Genomic DNA, 9,828 nt, shown 5'->3' on the forward strand with positions numbered 1-9,828 from the left:
GGTGGGATGACAGGCCACGGTGGAGACGAGGGAGCTAAGAGCCAAGGCGGAGCCGCTGGGTCGAAGGACCGAGGAGGAGTCCAGGGCTCGGAGGCTGGAGGCGGAGACAGGGCCTTAACGCGCCAAGGCGGAGCTGGAGACTGGCAGTCCAGCGGCGAACCATCGCGCCCCGATGGCGCGGACTGAGGGTGAGCTGCGGGACTGACTGGCACCAGCAGGGATGGCGAGGAACTGGCTGGTCTAGGAGGAGGAGAGAGGAGAAGGATGGGAGGAAGGACAGGAGGATCAGGACTGGACGGAACCAGCGAAAGAGGAGTAGAGGGACCAGCAGGTTTGGGAGGAGGCGGGAGAGGGAGGCTGGGAGGGAATACAGGAGACACAGAAGATTCAGGGCTGGGTGGAACCAGCGGAGACACCGATGATTCAGGGCTGGGCGGAACCAGTGGTGAAACAGAAAAAACATGGCTGGGCGGAACCAGCGGAGACACAGAAAATTCAGAGCTGGGCGGAACCAGCGGAGACACAGGAAACTCAGGGCTGGGCGGAACCAGCGGAGACACAGAAGATTCAGGGCTGGGCGGAACCAGCGGAGAAACCGAAAACTCAGGGCTGGGCGGAACCAGCGGAGAAACCGAAAACTCAGGGCTGGGCGGAACCAGCGGAGAAACAGAAGATTCAGGGCTGGGCGGAACCAGCGGAGAAACAGAAGATTCAGGGCTGGGCGGAACCAGCGGAGAAACAGAAGATTCAGGGCTGGGCGGAACCAGCGGAGAAACAGAAGATTCAGGGCTGGGCGGAACCAGCGGAGAAACAGAAGATTCAGGGCTGGGCGGAACCAGCGGAGAAACAGAAGATTCAGGGCTGGGCGGAACCAGCGGAGAAACAGAAGATTCAGGGCTGGGCGGAACCAGCGGAGAAACAGAAGATTCAGGGCTGGGCGGAACCAGCGGAGAAACAGAAAACTCAGGGCTGGGCGGAACCAGCGGAGAAACAGAAAACTCAGGGCTGGGCGGAACCAGCGGAAATGGAGCAGAGGAAATGACTGAAGGAGGTAGGAGTGGGAGACTGAGAGGGTATACAGGGGACTCAGGGCTGGACGGAACCTAAAGGAAAATTAGGGATTACCTCCATAGACCAGTCCATCAGATCCAGAACTTGCTCCATATGATCTTCAGAGACTGTATACAGCTCACCCTCAGTCGCAGGAGTGTGGGCAGGGCTTTCCTCCACGCCCTCGATCTCCACGAGGACTCCCACGATGCACGGTGTTGCCGGCTCACACACCTGGTCAGTCGCGCTCTCGAGATCCGGCTCCCTGTCGGTGAATGACTCGGGCTCTGCGGCTGCGGTGGGCTCTGGCTCCGTGCGGCGTGATGGTGGCTGGCTGGTCTCTGGGTCGGGAGTGGGGCTGGCGAGATCCTCTATGGGGCAGATGGTGAAAGAAGAGCCATTTCTCGCCAGAGTCCACTCCACGAATGCGGCGAAATCCTCCCGAGGACCATCTTCGGACGACAACGCTCTGCATTTGGAGTTCAGGCTTGTGTTGTAGAAGGTGCAGAGCGCGTCGTCCGGGTAGCTGGTGGCATTAGCTAGTAGAAGAAACAGTCTGGTGTGGTCCTCGAGAGAGCGTCCTTCCTGCTCCAGCATGAGGAGGAGGAATCCGGGGCTAGAGAGGGGATCCATCAAACACTACAAAACAAAAAGACTGAGAAAAAACGAAAGCAAAACGGAGGGAAAGACGCAGTTTTAAACTTTTTTTTTTTTAAGGTCGGGTCTTCTGTCACGGTTTACGCTGCCTGAAGGAATACGGAGTCGAGGATAAACGGAATAAGGCTTTTAATATATACCATTCATGGAGCACAGCGATAGACACACGTAAGTCAGTGATTTAGTCACAAGTGAGGAGACCCGACAAAACAGAACTGAAAGGACAAGGCTTATGAACAAAGGATAATTGGGGAAACACAGGTGGATGGCATGATTAAATTAACAGGGACTTGGAACACATGAGGAAAATAGACACACCTGGGAACTAATCAAACCAAACACGGAAAGACAGAAACTGGGTCACGGGCAAAAACACATTAAATGAGTCCAGGTGTGTGACACTAAGCTATTTCTATGTGAGTGGCTAAATTTATTTTTGTTTTTATAATTGTAATACACATACTATGAAATTATTCAAAATGTATAAAAAGGTAAATAAATAAGTACGCACACATTAAAAAAGCAGCCAAGTCGAATGAGTTTCCTTTTTTATATAGATTAAAATTGAAGACAGAAGCAAGTGGTAAATGTGGTCACTTTAATATTCAAATCCAGTAGATCCAGTTTATGTTCACGTGGCTGTTTTCGTTTATATTCGCCAAGCAATTATGTGTTTTGAAATAATCTTGTCCGTTATGTGTTCGTTCGTACGACGAAAGGCAGAAACCTGCAGCTCAAGAGATATATGTTATTCTGCCAGTCGCGCTTTCAAATAGTCTTGCACTCTTAAACTGGTCACAAACACCTGCATTTACCTCTTGTTGTGTTACAATGGGTTTATTGTGTGCATTTGTGGTAATATTTTATTTTAAAAAGCTCTTAAACAAGAATAAATTCGTTTGTTTTGAGCTCGACACTGTACGCGCTGATCGGAGGCGGTGATTTCAGATAGGCAGGGACAAATATTTCATTTTCACACAAACAGTTCAAAAACATCTTAATTTAGCTCTTGGTGTGTTCTAATTGGTTGATTGTGTGATATCGCTGTAATAATTTATTTTTAAAAGCTTTAAAACAGGACTAAATTCGTTTTCTCTGAGCTCTTTACTCCAGACGCTCGTGATCGGAGCGGTGATTAATCTCTCCTATTTCTCACGTATCTCTGGCCAGAAATAATTTATCCATGAGCCCTGAACCGGTAATAATCAGATATGTTGGTTTAGCTTGTCAGTGTGAGTTAAATCTAAGTATTTATTTGTATTTTTAACCGATTTAAAAGTGAAAGTAAAAGTTCGGGAATTGAACCTGTAGGGGCGCTATTTCTCTCAGACAATGGAAGTCTGAAGCACATATACTCAAACAGATGGAGAGAGTGAGATGAGATGTCTGACAGTTTTTTAATTTTCTGTTATCCATACAGTGTTGTAAAGTCGTGAAACTATGCATATTTCCTCAGAATGACTTTTTCATCTGTATGAAAAAATTCTTTGACGTGTTTGGAAGCTGCAATTAAAAAATACAATAATGATTCCCTTTGTAAGGTCATTTAAAAAAATCACCACGGCAAAACCATTCAAGCTATCCAAAATCCATTCACAATTTAAGTTCCTATCAGAAATACTGATGTGTGTTCAGAGTTTTGTGAAATTCTAAGTATGTTATTTGCCTCAAAATCACCTGAGAAGTATTCCAGTTTGACATGTTGCCACGCCAACAATTTTTTAGATATCAATATCCCCCTTGCAGATTTATATCGGCTGTGTTTTAACATTATTCTGATGAAGTTTGAAGCAAATCGAGTAATAATAAGATGCTGAATTCAAATAATTTTGAAAATGACACACTTCCTTCTGCCAGTTGGTGGCGCTATAACTTTGACTCCTAATAGTCACATATATGCGATCGACATCATACAACGAATAATCTGATGAAGTTTGATTAAAATCAGGAAATGTATGTGGACGGTATTAGACACTTCCTGTTTCTCATTTCTCGCCATAATTTCAACGCCTCGCCACGAGCAAACCATTTGAGATATCAAAAATCCCCTGGCAATTTTTCATCCCCAGTGTCTTGAGATCATGATGACCGAGTTTGGCGGCAATCGAGAAAAAAACCTATGACAAGTATTTCAAATTCCAGAGCATGCGCTTTTTACATAACTCTAAATAGCTGACTTCCTGTTGGGTGGAGCCTATGACATGCAATACGAAAGTTGTTCGGCACGATGAGATCTATATGTGTACTGAGTTTCATATGAATATGTGCAAGTATGTGTGAGCTATACATCAACATTTCTGACTGTGTTCCAGGGGGCGCCGAAGAGCCCCTGTGCCACGCCCGGGTCCCAGCCTCTGCAGGCTCCTAAAGGCCACAGATTCCAAAGTGTGCGCAAATTTTCAAGAGTTTTTGAGTATGTTAAGGACCCCAAAAGCCCCCACAACTTTGACGAAAAATTTGAATACTAAACCCTAAATAGCCAACTTCCTGTTGGGCGGAGCCTATGATATGCAATACAAAAGTTGTTTGGATTGATGAGATTTATATGTGTACCGAGTTTCATACGTCTACGAGCAAGAATGTATGATATATGGCCCTCCATTTTCCAGGGGGCGCTGTAGAGCCCCTGTGCCACGCCCGTGTATCAGTCTCTGCCCGGCCCTAATGGCCGCAGGTTCCAATCTGTGTGCCAATTTTCAAGACTTTTTAAGCACGTTAAGGGCCCCAAAAGCCCCCGAGACGTTGGAAAAAAAAAAAAAAATAATAATAATAATAATAATAATAATAATAATAAAAAATAATCCTAAGGAAAACAATAGGCCTCTCGCCCTTTGGGCTTGAGCCCTAATAATAATAAACGAAGCAGATACAATAGGGTCCTCACACCTTCGGTGCTCGGGCCCTAATAATAAACAAAGCAGATACAAGAGGGTCCTCACACCATCGGTGCTCGGGCCCTAATAAACGAAGCAGATACAATAGGGTCCTCACACCTTTGGTGCTCGGGCCCTAATAATAATAAACGGAGCAATTCCAATAGGGTCCTCACACCATCGGTGCTCGGGCCCTAATAATAATAAGAAAAAGAATAATCCTTAGGGGAACAATAGGGCTCTTCGCCCCTTCGGGCTTGAGCCCTAATAATAATAATAAACAGAGCAATTCCAAGAGGGTCCTCACACCATCGGTGCTCGGGCCCTAATAAACAAAGCAGATACAATAGGGTCCTCACACCATCGGTGCTCGGGCCCTAAAAACAAAGCAGATACAAGAGGGTCCTCGCACCTCGGTGCTCGGGCCCTAAATATGAGCAATTTCCTGTTCATTACTGTGCAGCTGTTTTTAAACATTTAATTCAATAAAGAGATTATAATTTCTGTGTAAATGACATAAACTGAAAAAAAGCAACAACATGATATTATTACATACATCTTTATGATAAATTAGTAAAGAGACACATTTTTCTGAAATAATGTCAATCAGCCTAAAAAATATGGATCTTAAAATCATCTCCAGTTGGTCAGGTAAGATAAACAATGATTATTTTATTTATTTATTTTTAGTACAATAAAAAACTTGTTTAAAATATAATAATAACTTCCATTACTTTTTCTTCTTGATATTATTATATTAGTTTATATTACCTTCAGATAATATGAACCTTATAGAGATTTAATGAGTGTGATTAATATCCATCGGTGATCAGAGTTCAGCTAACTATCAATCATACACATATATTCAGATCAACAGTCTGATACTCATTAGATGAAATGATGAAACATGATGAAAGATCTGCAGGAGTAATGAAGCTAAGATCCTCAGAGAGTTATAACTGCAGAAGAGTGTGTGAGTGAAGGTGTTAGTGAATGTGTGTAGATGTGTGTTAGTTAGAGGATCAGAGAATGACACCATTCCTCTGTCATAGTCCAGATACACTCTCACACGCTCAAGATCCTGCTCAAACTGTCCATATCGCACACTCCAGACATCATTGTTATAGAAATCACGTCCCTTCCTCCGGTTTGATGCTGTAGTGACTCCGAGACTCCAGCATGAGCTCTCTTTAACCTCCACGTCCCAGCAGTGTGTTCCCGAGTTAAACCCCTCTGAAGCCAGGACACAGTCATAGATGTCAAACCTCTCTGGGTTATCAGGAAGAGGTTGTTTGTTCCCGCTGTATTTCACACTGGTCCGATCATCAGACACGACGAGATCTGGATGAGCCGTGTTTGGATCCAGAATCACAGGAGCTGATGAGACACAATCAACAGATGCTTTTATCCTGATGTTCATATAATGATCAAGAGTTGAACCACCGACAGATGATCATGAGTTATGATGTCATATATTTCCTCTGATTGCTGTCAGTCTCTCTGTGTGTGATTTATCAAGACTGAAAGATACTGCCAGAAACACATAATGAGAAGAGTTTCATCTCATTTACACTCTCATTTATATTAATTATAGTGAGAAACTGCTTTAAATACTAAATCTTACCTTTGAACACAACTTTACACAGTGCTTTCATATTCAAACGAGATTATCAATATAACAATGCAGAAGAAATAATGTTCATATCCATTTCATTTCCCTCAGTGTTTCTCTTGTAACTGAATGCTGCCTAATTATTGAAATAATAAATAAACAGTAGGTTTTATTCCACAATAATACAGTAAAAAAATAATAATAATAATAATCATGTTGGTATTGTTAACCATGACTAAAACTATTAATATTTTTTCATTAATTAAAATAAAGTTTAAATAATATAAATAATAATTATTAGATAAAATCAAACAGTTAAAATTAAATGTAAATTAGAATAGTTCCCTTGGCAAATTAATGAAATAAATTAACATGAAGGTTTAAAATGACTATAACTGAAATGCAATTATATGTATAATTGTTTATTATTCATAATTATACATGCTAAATTTGAAGCAATGAAAGTCAAGCACAATCAGTTTTGGGATTGATTATTTCTGAAAGTAAGCGGTTGGTTTTGGTGCAGCAGATGATCTGGTTATTGACTCGATAAAGACAATATTGACTTGATAAAGTTGAAGTCTGTCAATATTGCATCGTTTCCAGTATGTGTGTGTGTGTGTGTGTTTGTGTGTGTTTGTGTGTGTGTGTGTGTGTGTGTGTGTGAGAGAGAGAGCTCAGATCTTCTGCAGTCAGACTCACTGTTCTGGACGATGTCCTGCATCTTCTTCCAGACTCTGAAGAGCAGGTTTCCCAAGTATCGTGGCACATGAATCAGAGCTCCAGAAGGAGTCTGTGGATCCGGCTGTGATGAGATCTGGACTCTGGAAGAACATTCAGGATCAGAACTGAAGTCACTTTGGATCAGAAGCAGAGAGAGAGAAGATCACTCACCTTTCCATCGAGACTGGAAACTTCTGCAGAACAAACACACCATTGATCATCAACAGGTCAATCAATCAATCAATCAATCAATCAATCAATCAATCAATCAAATGGATGATCTGAAATCAGACCTTCAGAAAGCAGACGTCACTGGCGTTCATCATCTCCTCCATGTCTCTGATTGAGTGTGAAAGAGCTGAGATGTGTGTGTTGATCTCCTCCAGCTTCTCCTTCATCATCTTCTTCTTCTGCTCCTCTTCCTCTCTCAGTGCAGTGATTGTAGCTTCTTCTTCATCTCTGAGAAACTGATGAAGCGTCTCAAACTGCTGTTTAATCTGACGCTCTGTGTGCTCAGCTTGAGACTGAAATCAAATCACATTCTATACCAACTGGGCCTGTGTGAAAAAGTATTTGCCCCCATAGTTACTAATTCCCACTAATTTCTGTGAGTTAATACACACTAAACACACCGGCTGTTTGTCCTCCAGACAGAAGAGTTTGAGTTTCTCACTGTGTAAACTGCAGATCTCCTAAGATCCTGATGAACTAACCTCATTTCTTTCCTTCAGGAGCAACTCGCACAGGTTTTTTAACACTAGATTAACTGGAGGATCATCTTTTGAGGATCTTCTCCTGCAGACGGGACACTCCTGAGTTCCTTTGGTTCTCCAGAACTGATGAAGACACAGGAGTCTTGAAGATCTCACAGCAAACAGGACAAGAAAGCTCTTCTGCCAATACTGTTAGTTAAGCCATGTTCACTGTCTAAACTCCAACAATCTGAACTTTAGTCTCACTTTCTGAACGATGGTTTCAGAAATGAATCACAGAAAATCACATAGATCTGCTGTCTGTTCAGAAACAAATAAGGTACATGTAAGATAAAGTACATATATGTGACAGAGATGTCTGCGTTTACGTCAGCGTCTGTTCTTTCTCACTTCATTTCATTCACTCCTTTCTGATACAGTGCACTCAACTGTCATACACTATATAGGGATTAGTGAACGAGTGAGTGATTTCAGACACAGCAAAAGAGACATAAGGATTTCTTCAGGTAAAACTTTAACAAACTGTATTCAAAATGAACTTGCTTTTAAACGTTAAAATACAATGCTTTTCATATTTTCTTCATAAAATGTCTTCTTGGATACAGGCATGTCATCATATTCTAATTTGTTAAGATGAATTGGTGGGTTTTTGTTAAATGTGAGCCAAAATCACATGGATTGAAAATGAACATGTATTGACACAGAAATGTAGTGATTATACCATATATGCAAATAATTAAAATCTACTGTGTTTCACAGTCAACATAAGCTATGGCTTTTATGCTTTTAATATCCAAATCTGTTAAAGGATTTTTAGGCTGCATTAATTAGGTAAACCGGAACCAGGAACACTTCCCATAACACCCTATATACTTGCTACATCATTAGAAGAATGGCATCTACGCTAATATTAGTCTGTTTCTCTCTTGTTCCGAGGTCACCGTGGCCACCAGATCCAGTCTGTATCCAGATCAGAGGGTCACTGCAGTCACCCGGATCCAGTACGTATCCAGACCAGATGGTGGATCAGCACCTAGAAAGGACCTCTACAGTCCTGAAAGACAGCGGAGACCAGGACAACTACAGCCCCAGATACAGATCCCCTGTAAAGACCTTGTCTCAGAGGAGCACCAGGACAAGACCACAGGAAACAGATGATTCTTCTGCACAATCTGACTTTGCTGCAGTCTGGAATTGAACTACTGGTTTCATCTGGTCAGAGGAGAACTGGCCCCTCAACTGAGCCTGGTTTCTCCCAAGGTTTTTTTCTCCATTCTGTCACCGATGGAGTTTCGGTTCCTTGCCGCTGTCGCCTCTGGCTTGCTTAGTTGGGGTCACTTCATCTACAGCGATATCATTGACTTGATTGCAAATAAATGCACAGACACTATTTAACTGAACAGAGATGACATCACTGAATTCATTGATGAACTGCCTTTAACTATCATTTTACATTATTGACACACTGTTTTCCTAATGAATGTTGCTCAGTTGCTTTGACGCAATGTATTTTGTTTAAAGCACTATATAAATAAAGGTGACTTGACTTGACTTTTAGATAAAGAAATAATAGATGGCACTCATGGAGGTAGGAAAACAAAGTTCTTTATTAAACACAGAATTGCTTTTAATAAAGATTTAAGTGCAAAAGAAAAGGCAGTAGAGCTGACTGTTTCTGTCAATGTTAAGTTTTAATTTAGAATGTTTGTGATAATGTAAGAAGTAGTTTAAATGTTTTGCCACTTTCTTGAGCAACTTAATATCAATCTGGAAGTAAATGTAAAAGTAAAAACCATTGAATAATGTGTTTCTTATATTTATTGCATTTAAACATGCCTATGAAAGATTGTATTAGCTACTGCACTGTGTAAAAAAAAGAAAAAAAAAAGAATCACCATGCTGAAAAAGCATCTTAGGTAACAATGTTTGTGTCACGAGGTGCGTACTGGACAGAGGACTCAGATGCAGAGTTAGAAAAAGAGAATCTTTATTCTCGCCACAAAACACTAAATAACATAAACAATAACGAAAAGCTCTGGCGCACACAGATCTCCGAGCTGGCCGGCACACTGCGGACCACTCGCGCTGCCGGATCTCCGAATTACGAATCCTTTGGCACAAGAACAGGAGGTGAGACTGATACTGAGAAACAGTGCAAAACATGGGCAAAGACAAAACAATCTACTCACGACCACAGACA

At 41.8% G+C, this 9,828-nt stretch overlaps 1 protein-coding gene across 1 annotated transcript; it reads right to left on the bottom strand.

The window, feature by feature from the left end:
• Window positions 1–5,616: 5,616 nt before the first annotated feature.
• On the bottom strand, window positions 5,617–7,450 carry LOC113070969 (zinc-binding protein A33-like; the record flags this gene model as incomplete). The annotated part of the gene is made up of 4 exons (XM_026244321.1): window positions 7,209–7,450; window positions 7,087–7,109; window positions 6,895–7,016; window positions 5,617–5,957 (listed from the first exon to the last, which is right to left on the bottom strand). Coding segments are annotated over exons 1-4 (594 nt in total), but the record flags the coding sequence as incomplete, so codon positions are not given.
• Window positions 7,451–9,828: the final 2,378 nt, after the last annotated feature.

This window comes from Carassius auratus, unplaced genomic scaffold (genome assembly GCF_003368295.1).
Source record: "Carassius auratus strain Wakin unplaced genomic scaffold, ASM336829v1 scaf_tig00005511, whole genome shotgun sequence".
In the NCBI taxonomy this organism is placed as follows: domain Eukaryota; kingdom Metazoa; phylum Chordata; class Actinopteri; order Cypriniformes; family Cyprinidae; genus Carassius; species Carassius auratus.